The following is a 13,524-nucleotide window of genomic DNA, read 5'->3' as shown; positions in this document are numbered from 1 at the left end:
CTTTGGGGAACAAAGTTAGGGAAACAGTAGCGCAAATTAAGGAACGGCACCTAGTACTACAGTCACTGACAACTGCTATCAATCAGCCCTGTGGTCAGATGCATGGTTTTTTCTATAAGAGGGCATATTTTCAGTGATGCCCCTTCCACGCTTATCAATGACATTGGGCCCTGCCTGCACTGTCATAACAGCAGCTGCCAGCCAGAGTATGTCCAAGAGAGCAACATCAACCAAAACTATCCAGCAGCTCCAGGCAAAAGTGTGTTCTAGTTTTTGATGGAAGTTAGGTCTCCCTCCCCATTATCTCTGTTAGGAGAGTGATCCAATAGTGTGTCTCCACAAGGAAAAGAAATCAGCAGAAACAGAAGGATGCTAAAGATTGTAGAGTGTGGTTATCTCTTGTATTTCTTTCATTCGCCAGTGAAACACTGCTATTTGGCCTTCATTTCAAATCCGGCTCACTCAGTCCAACTTTGCCTTGAAGTAGACATGCTACTTCATATAGAAACAGAAAAAGAATGTATGATCCATCCAATTAATTTATCATAATTCTCTTCACTTTCTTAGAGACCCCCTGTATTTATCCCATGCTTTTTTGAATTCAAATACTGCTTTTGTCTCCACCACTTCCACTGGGAGGCTGTTCCATTCATCCACCACCCCTTCTGTAAAGAAATATTTTCTATGATTACTTCCAAGTCTACTCCTTTTCCACCTCATCTCATGACCCCTCGTTCTAGATCCACCTTTCCATTAAAAAGTACTCACCTGCTGTGCATGGAAATGTTTGAGATATTTGAATATCTCTATCACATCTCCCCTATCTCACCTTTCCTCTAGGGTATACATGTTTTAGTTCTTTGTCTATCTACGTATGCTTTAGAATGAAGACCACTGACCATTTTAGTAGCCATCCTCTGTACTGACTCCTTCCTGTTTATATCCTTTTGAAGTTGCTGTCTCCAGACTTGTACACAGTATTTCAAGTGAGGTCTCACCAGGGACCTATATAGGGGCAGTATCATCTCCCTTTTTCTGCTGACCATTCATCTCTCTAAGCAGCCAAGCATCTTTCTGGTTTTTACCGTTGCTTTATTCACCTGATTGGTCACCTTAAGATCATCAGATACAATTGCTCTTAGATACTGCTTTTCCTTTGTGTTAAGAAGAATTTCACTTCCAATACTGTACTTTTCCCTTGGGTTTTTGCATCCTAAATGCATTACTCTGCATTTTTTAGCATTAAATCTTAGCTGCCAAATCTTGCTTAGACCATTCCTCAAGTTTTGCTAGGTCCCTCAGGTTTTCCACACCTTCCTGGTGTCCCATTCAGCCAGTTTCTAACCCAGTCAATTACTATAGGATACATACAAAGGGCGCACAATTTATAAGTCTTCTATACTTAACAGTATCCAAGGCATGGCTGAAATCCAAGTTCACTACATTTAGCGCTCTCCCTTGATCCAGCTCTCTGGTCACCCAATCAAAGTTGATCAAATTCGTTTGGCAAGATTTAACTGTGTTTAAAAACATGCTGCCTCGGATCTTGCAATCCATTGGATTCCAAAAATTGTACTATCCTCTGTTTTAGAAGCAATTCCATTAGTTTGCACATCACAGAGGTCTGACTAACTAGCCTGTAGTTCTAGCCTTTTCTTTACTTACATTTTTATGAATAGAAACCATACCCACCCTCAGTCCTCCAGAACTACTCCAGACTGTAAAGCATTGAAAAGGTCAGTCAGCACAACTGCCAGGACATTTCGAAGTTTCTTTCAAATAGAGCAAATCTCACTTTCAGGGTATGGTGAATATACTTGAATGTAATCCGCTTTGAAGTGACAAAAAGTGTAATATAAATCAAATAACTAAATAATCTTGGTATTTTCTTATCTGCAAGAAATCAGAGAGGATGAGACCCATCCTGGATATAGAACCTGACAAGTACTCAAAAACTAAGTCTGTTCCATGTTACTGTTGCTAGTAATGGCAGTGGCTATTTTCTAAGTCAACTTAATTAATAGCAGGCAATGGGCTTCTCCTCCAAGAACTTATCCAATCCTTTTTTAAACACATAAGAACATAAGAAATTGCCATGCTGGGTCAGACCAAGGATCCATCAAGCCCAGCATCCTGATTCCAACAGATGCCAAACCAGGCAAAAAGAACCTGGCAATTATCCAAACACTAAGAAAATCCCATGCTACTGATGCAATTAATAGCAGTGGCTATTCCCTAAGTAAACTTGATTAATAGCCGTTAATGGACTTCTCCTGCACTAAGCACATCCTCCTGTAATAACCACATCCTCTGGCAACAAATTCCAGAGTTTAATTGTGCATTGAGTGAAAAAGAACTTTTTGATTAGTTTTAAATGTGGCCCCTAGTCTTTCTGTTATCTGAAGGAGTAAATAACCAATTCACATCTACCCGTTCTAGACCTCTCATGATTTTAAACACCTCTATCATATCCCCCCTCAGCCGTCCCTTCTCCAAGCTGAAAAGTTCTAACCTCTTTAGTCTTTCCTCATAGGGGAGCTGTTCTATTCCCCTTATCATTTTGGTCGCCCTTCTCTGTAACTTCTCCATTGCAACTATATCTTTTTTGAGATGTGACCAGAATTGTACACAGTATTCAAGGTGTGGTCTCACCATGGAGCGATACATAAGAAATTGCCATGCTGGGTCAGACCAAGGGTCCATCAAGCCCAGCATCCTGTTTTCAACAGAGGCCATTTTATTCACCATTCCCTTTCTAATAATTCCCAACATTCTGTTTGCTTTTTTGACTGCCGCAGCACACTGAACCGACGATTTCAATGTGTTATCCACTATGACGCCTAGATCTTTCTTGGGTGGTAGCACCTAATATGGAACCTAAAATTTTGTAACTATAGCATGGGTTATTTTTCCCTATATGCATCACCTTGCAGTTATCCACATTAAATTTCATCTTCCATTTGCATTCCTAATTCCCTGTTTAATGCATACCCACCAATACCTATAATAGGTTGTGAGATCCAAAAATGCATCACAAGGAATCTGATCTCATCCTCATTGCTCCAGCGTGGCCCAGATAACCGTGGCATGCCTATCTCGTACAACTCTCAACTCAACCGCCAATCTCCTTAGAAACAGGGCGGACCTACTGTTACAAGAAGAGGGCACACTCCTTCATCCGCTGCACTCCTCTATACCTGAAGGCTTGGAACTTGAAAGAGGAGTTAAGTCATCTCCCTCTTCCCTACTGAGATTCAGGATATTCTAATATCGGGCAGAAAATTGTCCACAAGGAAGAATTATGCCAGTAAGTGGCATAAGTACCTTCACTGGTGTGCAACAGTAGACGTAGATCCATTTGACTGTTCCCCAGAGCAACTGTTGCAATATCTGCATCTGTTATACTCCTCCAGCCTTGCGGTGTCATCCATTAGAGTGCACTTCAGTGCCATAGCAGCGTATCATCCTTCCACACAGGGAAACTCAATCTCGACACATCCACTGGTGTCTTGTTTCATGAGAGGGGCCCTAAGAGTCCATCCCCTGGTTTCAAAACCTGCGGTTCCTTGGATATCAACCGGGAACTGGAAAAACGTATGCTTCTGCCTTTTGAGCCAATTCAAACCACCACCATGACATTTCTAACATGGAAAGTATTGTTCCTGGTTGCGATAACTTCAGCAAGACGAGTTAGTGAACTTCAGACATTAGTCCACTATTCTCCTTACTTGCAATCAGAGAAGTCTCTTCGCTGATTGCTGAGTTTTAGCTTGGATGTTAATCATAGATACATCAATATTCTTAAATCGTTGGTTTGAATCCATTGTCAACTTTGTGAGATTTACCACTGCAAGCTCCAAAGCCTTTATAGCCTCCCAAAGTGTATCCATAGTTATTTCAACTGGTTTCTCCAAATGCAATAATAAACTTTCCGGGTTTTCCAATTCCATTCTCCCCTGTGTAACTGAGGTTCCTTCTCCATTCTTTTGTAAATCATCTTGTATCTTTAAAAAATCAGAGGAAATTTGTAGAGGTGGAGGGGGAGTACTTGGGGCACCGGGGCTCAAAGTTGTTTCGGTCATAGAGGTTGGCATTAGCTCACTGCCGCCTCCAGCGACCTGTACCACCGGTTCTAACCCTGTTTTTGGGGGAAAGAAGGCAGGTATCCGAGGTTGGGAGGCAACAAGTACAGGGGATGATGTAGACATCTCCCTGACCTTTGCCTTCCGCTTAGTGTGTGGCATTAACTTAAGAATCAGACAATAGATCACAACGGGCCCTGTCCTTCCAGCCCAATACTCAATTTCACATCAATAGCTTCATGAGAGGAGGCCTCGGGGTGAGATGAGATTAAATTTTGTACTCACATTTAAAATATATGCTCTCCTGGAACCTTTGGAAATTTCAATAATTCTTTAATTGATCCGGGGAAAGCTGAAACAAAGCCGTGCGCCCCTTTGGCGACGCGCCAGTGACGTCGACGCGCCGTAAAGCATCGAGTTTTAAAGTTCAGGAAGTCCCGCCCCTATGACGTCAGCGGTACGGAAGTCCTTCACCGCTACAGTCCCAGGCTCCAGAGTAGAGCTCAGCCAGCACCAAAGTTGGAAAATCAGATTTTGAGGTAATATGGCATCAGTGTTCTCTCTCACCTCCACCTCCGGACTCCATTCCTTCTAAACTACTGCTCACCATCTTTAAGCCACTAGCAGAGATTATCAACTGCTCGCTAGCTCAAGGATTAGTACCGGATGCTCTGAAACTAGCCACCCTCAAACCACTACTCATGAAGCCCAACCTGAACCCAATGGACCCAGCCAATTTTCGCCCCATCGGTAATCTACCTTTTGTCGCCATACTCATGGAGAAAGTAGTTAACAAACAACTCTCGGAATACCTAGAGGAACACAAGATTCTAGCTCCAGCCCAATTCAGATTCCGCAAATCTCTCAATACGGAATTCCTTCTAATCTCACTGACAGACAGCGTCCTCACGGGCCTTGAAAAAAAGACCCCCTACCTTTTGACACTTCTCGATATATCTGCAGCATTCGACATGGTGAAGCACTCCATCCTCATCAACCGTCTCTCAGACATCGGTATATCAGGAACAGCCCTTGACTGGTTCAAGTCATTCCTCGACAATAGGAACTTCAAAGTTAGAATTAGCAACAAAGATTCTCACCCCGTCAAGTCCACACTCTGAGTACCTCAAGGATCCTCTCTCTCCCTCACCTTATTTAACATTTATCTTCTCCCCCTCTGTCAACTTCTCACAAATCTAAAGGTTACGCACTTCATCTACGCTGATGATGTCCAGATACTGATACCAGTCACAGAATCAATCTCTAATACCCTCAGTTTCTGGAACAGCTGTCTACAGTCCATAAACACCCTCCTCACCAGCCTTAACTTAGTACTCAACACTTTAAAAACTGAACTACTTATCACTCATGATGACAATGCTCAGGCGGTTAACAACCTCACCTCACCTCAAACGACCCCCACCACACATGTAAGAGACCTCAGTAATTATAGGCAACTGGCTGAACCTAAAAAAATTCATCAATAATACAACAAAAGAATGTTTTCACAAACTACATATTTTAAAAAAGCTGAAACCTCTCTTCCATTTTCAAGACTTTCGAACAGTTCTCCAAGCAATCTTATTCTCAAAAATAGATTACTGCAACTCTCTGCTAATCAGCCTTCCAGCTATCACCACCAGACCACTACAAATGTTACAGAATTCTGTTGCAGGATCTTAACCAATTCCAGCAGAGAACACATCACACCCATTCTTAAGAACCTACATTGGCTCCCCATTAAACCTAGAATTCTGTACAAAGTCCTAACTATGATCCATAAGACCATTCACTTCCAAACCTCACTCGAATTAAACTGCTCTCTGCGTCATCACTCATCATCCAGACCTATTAGAACAAGGTACTTAGGCACCCTTTATGCACCCCCCGCAAAGTCATTGCTCATGAAACGCGCCTTCTCGACAGCCGGTCCCACACACTGGAACGCTCTCCCCACGGACCTTTGCCTAGAACCTTGTCTGCGGACGTTCAAGAAAAAGCTCAAGACTTGGCTTTTCACAAAAGCCTTTACCTAAAGGCTTTACAGCCCCAATACCACAGCATTGATTGCTACCCTCAGTTATTCATTCATTACTCTATCTTGTGCTAGATTACTCTCAGACCTTGGTCTCGGGTGAGAACTTCTGTGGCAAATGCCCAATTGTCTACTTGTTTACAGGTGAAATTTTATGTTCTTATGTTTTTTGATTCAATACTTATTATTATGTTTTGATGTAATACTAACTTTGGTGCCCTACAATCCTTATTTTGTACGCTATGTTCGATGTATCCCTTATGTTCATTGTAATTCTGACTTTGGTTCTCTGTAAACTGACGCAATATGTACTTTTACATGAACATTGGTATATAAAAGCCTTTAAATAAATAAAGAAGAGCTTTCTTTAATACCCTTAAAATGCACTAGATGGAATGTTGGTTGTTCAAACTGTAGAGTTTTACTATCTCTACTTTAAGTTGTTACTAATGATATATTGAAGTGTCTGCTACATGGCTGCTGAAAAATTCTACCGTGGTATAATTTATAAGAAGTATAGTTGCTATATTCTGCACTGTCTGCAAGAAGTGAGTACTTTAATGGGATACCTCTTCATTGAGTGCACTATAACTGCTTGTACTAGAGGACATGAAAGCATGCATTACTTTTTAATATAAAAAAATGAATATCCAACAACTGCTAGACACTGATAAATATCAATATTGTAATAAATCCAGCTCAGAGAAATTAGGGTGGTTATTTGTATTAAACTCAGGGGAAACCTCATAAATTGCCTCTGGAGGCTATACGCTCTTGAGCACAGCTTTAGAATGCTCGCTCTTAAGCACAGCTCTAAGAGAGACTGGAGTTTTAATCATTGAAATCAAGTAGGTGTCTACACAAGACTTGTTCCACCTTCATCATCAAAAGGGTTGTTTTTTCATATTTTTTCAGGTTCACACTAGTCACAAGTTGCCGGCGTCATGCACATCATGTCTCCCTGAAGAAGAATTGTCTTCTGAAACATTGCGATGTCGGATGGATAGCACACAGACAGCATAAGATATCCCCTAAATGTGCCTGGCATCATCTCATTGTGAACTAAAGATTGGTAACATAAATTCTTATTACCAGTCTTTGCTTTAAAGTGGATTTCAACCTGAACATAAGATAGCTTCTAAAGCTCTGGGTTAACAAAGATTAAAACTCCAGTCTCTCTTAGAGCTATGCTTAAGAGCGAGCATTCTAAAGCTGTGCACAAGAGCATGTATCCTTCAGAAGCACTTTTAGAGCTGTGCTCAAGAGCGTATAGCCTCCCAAGGCAATTTATGAGGTTTCCTCAGAATTTAATACAAATAACCACCCTAATTTCTCTGAGCTGGGTTTATTATTTCTTAATATAGCAGTTTTGTCCATGGGATTGAGCTGTTTCTTACTGTTCTTTTTCAGTTTCTGTCTTTCCAGGTATTCCTGCAGCACAACTGTGATGTGTCTTCATTATTAGAGTTGGACAATTAATCAGACTGTCAGCGAAGAACTGGCATAATGAACTTGTTGATTAGCATGTTATGAAAAAAAAAACAAACCCCAGTCCTTAGAATCTAACACACATTTTGAGATTTAAAAAAAAATAAAAATCAAGGAATTTTTTTTAGTAATTTTAAGAAGCATGAGACCAAGGCTCAAGTATTCTGTGGTAATGAAAAATGCCCAAGGTGGTGATATTTTTCCTATTTTCTGAATATTTTGACTGTACTGTATTTGCTATTAATATATGATCCTATTTTTTTTTTCTGTGAAGCTATTCCATAACATACTAGCTCTTGATTGGAAATTCAGTCTTCTGTAAGCCCTCATATTTTGTTCCTGCAGTTTGTTTCTTTCCTTTTCTGTATCCCTTTTTTTTTTTTACATTTAGGATGTTAAATTTTCCATTAAAAAAATTGAATTCCAGAATGTTGCATCATATTTCTGGCATCTTAAGCAGCTGTTTTGGAGTTGTAGAACATACGTAAAGCAGTAATAGATTGCTGTAATAATTGTTAAATATATTTGCAATTCATTGTATTTTGTCTTATCAAGGACAACAGATTTTCTAAGTTGTTGAATGACTTTTCATGTTAAATGTTTACACGGTTTTATTTTTTATTCTATTTTAAGGTTCAAGATGGAGAATACAGAGGAACCTCAGAAAAAGATCTTCAAGGCTCGTAAAACAATGAGAGCAAGTGATCGTCAACAACTGGAAGCAGTATATAAAGTAAAAGAAGGCTTACTGAAAACCAGTGACGTTAAACTGTTAAATGGCAAACATGAGAATGGAGATTCTGATATAAATTCTCCTTTAAATGACACAGATTGCATGGAGGATAAAGCAGAATTGAATGGCATAGATGTTTGCCTTGAACTTGAAGAAAAGAAGGAAGACTTTATAGAAATTCCTGGCAGTGCGGATATAAGTACAGACAGTCAAAATTGTGACCAAGATAGAGATCTGAATCCAAGTCTTGAACTACTATCCCTGGAAAATGTAATTTGTGAACAAGAGCAAGAGATTGCAACATCTACTGAGGCAGACAACCAGGTTTTTGATATCAGTAACAATGATAGTCAGGTGGAAAATGTGATAGAAAACAAGATTATGGATCAAAGAAAAACAGAGGTCTTGTTAGGAAGTAAAATTAGAGAGGATTTTTTAGAAGACAAAATGGAATTGAATGCTAGTTCGAATCTGCCTCCTTCTGAATTTCACAATTTAGATCTACATTCTGATTTTCATTTGGAGGAAGAACTGCAAGAGTTGGAAGAGGAAAAGATGGTAGAGGAGGAGGGGGAAAAGATGGTTGAAGTGAATGATAAGGTGAAAGGACTTATGGAGGAAGGACAAGGGAGAGAAGAAAAGGGAGTAGATAATGAAATGCAAAAGGAAGATGAAATAGGGGTACTTATAGAAATGGAAAAGGAAGAGGAAAAGGGGATTGTGAAAGAAAAGCAAATGGATGAAGGACAGATAAAGGAAGAATCAGAGAAAGAGGAAAGGCAGGAGAAGGAAGGTAGTATGCTAGAAAAAGAGGAGAAAGAAGAAAAGGAGATAGTGAAGGAAGAGGAAAAACTGAAGGTGATAAATGTGGAAAAAGAGGAGAGAGATGTAGCTGAAGAAATAAAGGATGAAGAAGTTAGAGAGGAAAAAAAGGAGGAAAGAGAAGAAGAAATATTAAAAGTTGTAGGCCTAACTAAGGAAGAGGAAAAGCTGGGAATAGCACAGGAAATGGAGAAGGAAAAAGGTACACTGGGAATTTTGGAGGCCATGGAGGAGAAAGGGGAGAAAAGGGAAGAAATGAAGGAAGAAGATGAGCAGGAGATGTTAAAAGAAACACAGGAGGAGAAAAAAGAGAAATTGGAAGTAGTGGAGGAAATAAGTCTTGATGCTGATATTGGAGAAGAGGCCATTTCTAGTAGTATGGAAATTGACCAGGATCCAAAGGATGAGGAAGAGAAATCAATAGACTTTCCAGAAACCAGCGCTGATAAATCGCCAGTAAATCTGCTAAGCGGATGCAGCTTAGAAAGTCCGGACTCTATGGAAACAGATGAAATTATTCCAATTTTGGAAAAGTTGGCACCAGTGGGAGATGAACTGAATTCTTTCCCCAAAGTTTCTCTTCTTTCAGGAGATGAAGTAAGCCGAGAGTTGGAGAACAAAATTGAAAACAGTCTGGGTTCACCATCCAAACAAGAGGGTGTTGAGAGTTTGCCAACAGAAGCCTTCTTGGTCCTCTCTGATGAGGAAGAACCCTGCGCTGTAGAAGAAGATGCTGAAGTGCTGGTGCCAAAAGAATCTAACTCCCAAGGTTAGAGATTTTCTCTAATAATTTTAATTCTGATTAATATTGAAGTATATAGTTTGTTTAGTTAAAGTCTGTTCATGTGTAACCCCAGTTCAGTGGATGGGCCTAATCTGGATGGAGCTATAAAAAGCAAAACTGTACAACCCTGGGTTCAATCCAAATTATTCACTCTCATTCTTTGCTGCACTGGGGGTGGGTTCTTTCGGTTTGGGGGGGGGGGTATGGAAGGAAGGATGTCCTTCAGGGCCCAGGCAAGTAAGTGGAATCCCCCTCTCGTGTATGTATGTTACTGTGACTTTACTATGATGGTGCCTATGGAGAACAGGCAGGACATAGTTTAGGTGTTAAAATTACATTTTTCTATGATTTCTGCAGAATCAATAAATGTCCAATCAAGTAGAAAAAAGCTGTTCCCAATTACATCTGTGTTCAAACTGGTTTCTTTCATTGAATTCCTTCTCACTGAGAATGTGTCCTCTGCTCAGGATCCTGGAGTAGGACTTACCCTTTGTGATGTGAAGGAGTAAGTTATTCCAGTTGGGCAGGAATAATCTAGATGTGAAGTTGGTCTCTGTTACTGCCCCCCCCCCCCCCCCAAAAAAAAAAAAAAGGAGGTAGATCTAACAGATCAGGGAGGCATTGTAAATAATATGGTCCCAAAACAAGCTAGGTCAAAATAGGTCCTGGCTCCAAGCAGAGTAACAACAAAAATCAGCTCTTCATTCTCCAAAAGTGAAAACCAAAAGACCAGTCTCTACACTGACCTTGCTCCCCCTTATGAATTGGAAGCAGTCTTCTGGGAGAGGGGCTGTTGGGAACGATTTCTCCCTCTAAAGCTGACTACCCAAGGGCTGGGGCTTTTGAAAATTGTTACAATATTATGTTACATTTACATGTGTAACTCCTTTGAAAATTATCTCCTATGTTTATAGAACACCAGGTTTCAATAAAGTCTAGTTACCACATTAATCTGTGGTGGTTAAATCTGCCCTGAAAAGGGGCAAGAAGCCCAAAGCTCACTGGTACTTCCAGGATGCGAGTCCCAGACCTTGGATCTTTAATAGTAAGAAATTCTTTCAGAACGTAAAGCAGGCAGAGAGCATGGTGCTCTGGAATGCTTCTTTGCTGAATTTGTCTAGAAGTTCCAGATGAAGAACTGGAATAAATGCGGGTCTTTTTTTGCTTTTTTTCATAGCTAACGCCACAATAACAGATTGGTATAACAAATGTACCACATCAAAACTGGGAGGACCTCTGGACTTGAAATTTGAGGTCCAGCTTTCTAGATATTGAAGGGCAAGATATGGCATCTCCCACAATGTCAAGAGCAATGCCTTAAGAATGTAATGAACTGGTTAAGCGGCAGGTTCAGCTGATGTATCCAGAATCTTGAACAGACTTAGGAGTTCTGTTCATGGATCTTTATCCTTATGGACATGAATACATAGTGCCGCTGTCAACCTGTCAACACATTTAGCATATGTGAGGTCTTCCAGAGGAAAAGAATGCTCCAGAAGATTCAGCGGATGATCAGATGGTATTGCAGTGGATTCTTCAGAGAGAAGCTTTGAAAAACAGTCTCGCAAATAAAACCAGAATGTAGTGGTACAATCCCTTTCCCTGGCTCCAGAGCAACCTGCTCAATCATGACTTTGGTACTGTTTGTAAAATTCTTTACTTTCACAGAAAGCCATATTGTCATTTTCAGCAATACTGGCTTCCACTTCTTCCGGTACAGCGTCAGCAGCAACTTCTGGCCAGACCTATATAAAGGGAATGCTGTCAGCCAAAAAACACACAATTGTGCAAATGTTTGATAATGTCGACCAATCCTCTTTCTTCCCTTCCAGTAGTGGTTCAAATTCAGCATTTTCTGGACCAGTGGCATCAAATAATCAGGGCCTCTTGGGTCCTTAGCATTATGTAACAAGGATAATGGTTGCATTTCTTCTGGTCCCTATCCCTTCCACATTGTTCGTTGCCTCATCTGGATCCTTGTCATTTCCCACTGATTCATCTAGAGATACAGTCTCTAAGCATCATGCAGGTTTTGATCAGGGACAACGCTATCTATTAATTCTTCTTGACCTGTCAGCAGCTTATGACAGTTAATCACAACATCCTGATAAACAGACTCTCAGAAATTGGTCTTAAAGATAAAACATTAGAATGGTTCTCCTCATGTCTACGTAATAGATCATATCAGGTTTTCATTAATAATACATATTCTAAAATTTATCCACTTGAAATAGGAGTACCCCAGGGATCTTCCCTATTGGCTACTTTGTTCAATGTATACATGTTGCCTCTTTGTCAACTGCTTTCAGGTCTACAGCCCAATTATTATAATCTATGCAGACAATATTCAAATCATTATACCAATAAATGACTCCATCCAAAAAACCTTTAAAATTACCAATATTTATCTAAATATTATAAAACTGTTAAAACAAATGAAACTCAGTCTCAATTTTGAAAAAACTGAAATCATGCTATTAGAATGTAAATTGACTCCATCCGACCAGTGCAAAGTTTTCAATATGGAAAACATCACTATTACCTTTGGGAACAGAGTTAGAGACTTAGGCATTTGGCTTGATCCTGAACTCACTCTAAAAAAGCACATTTCCATAAAGATACAAGAAGGGTACCATAAACTGTTAATTCTTAGATGCCTAAAGCCTCTGAATCATGACGAATTTAGAACTGTTCTTCAAGCTTCACCAGTTTAGATTATTGCAATTCCTTATTTCTTGGTCTCCTACACTCATCACTTAGGCCACTGCAAGTTTTACAAAATTCCGCCGCTAGACTCCTCTCTGGTACTGATAAAAGAGATCACATCACCCCTGTTCTTTTAGCACTACATTGGTTACCTGTCGAGTACAGAATTAAATTCAAAACCTTATGCTTGATACATAAAGCAATCTATGCAGAACACATTGACTGGATGAGTGCAGTTATACGCATATACTCTCCACAATGAAACTTGTGCTCAGCAGGTAAAGGCCTTCTTACAATTCCCTCTATTGCTACTGCCAAACTTACCTCTGTTAGGGAAAGGGCTGTTTCATTAGCTGATCCAGGACTTTGGAATATGTTACCTGTGGAATTAAGACTCCAGAAATTTGAAAGTGTTTAAGAAAGCACTAAAAACATGACTCTTTGCACAAGCTTTCCAATTAGATGTCAGCCAGTAATTTTGTATTTTTTATATTTGTATGCTTTCTTTTAAATTGTTTTTTTTATGCTTTAAATGGTTATGTATTAATCTGAGTATTTATTATTTTATTTTCTAACATTAATTTTATGATTTGATTCATTTATATAATTTCACAAGATATTTTTATTTTTAGAAATATTTACTTTGTTTAAAATTTTTATTGTATTTATTGTTTTAGTTACAAAGAAACTGTAAACCGTTGTGAAGGTAAATACCAACATCGGTATAGAAAATCAAGTAAATAAAATAAATCCTCTCAGGGTTTCCATTCTAAGTACTTCCTCATTCCCAGGAAGTTGGGGGGATTGTGACCGATCCTGGAGATATGGCTCCTCAACAAACATATCTTATGAGAGAATTTCAAAATGAACTCCC

At 39.6% G+C, this 13,524-nt stretch overlaps 1 protein-coding gene across 5 annotated transcripts in view; it reads left to right on the top strand.

The window, feature by feature from the left end:
• ATF7IP (activating transcription factor 7 interacting protein) overlaps nt 1-13,524 on the top strand; it is a 331,366-nt gene that overhangs the window by 164,919 nt on the left and 152,923 nt on the right. For 4 of the 5 annotated variants that reach the window (XM_029590340.1, XM_029590343.1, XM_029590342.1 and 1 more), the window contains exon 2: nt 8,239-9,929. In XM_029590340.1, the coding sequence (XP_029446200.1) occupies nt 8,246-9,929 (1,684 nt within the window). In that variant the 5' untranslated portion in view covers nt 8,239-8,245. Of the gene's footprint in view, nt 1-7,032; nt 7,190-8,238; nt 9,930-13,524 lie in introns of all 5 variants that reach the window. The other variant, XM_029590341.1, reaches the window with a different exon arrangement.

The sequence above is a fragment of the Rhinatrema bivittatum genome, chromosome 2, assembly GCF_901001135.1.
Source record: "Rhinatrema bivittatum chromosome 2, aRhiBiv1.1, whole genome shotgun sequence".
NCBI lineage: Eukaryota > Metazoa > Chordata > Amphibia > Gymnophiona > Rhinatrematidae > Rhinatrema > Rhinatrema bivittatum.
Note: the sequence above shows the minus strand (reverse complement) of the source record. Positions and strands in the feature narration are given on the sequence as shown.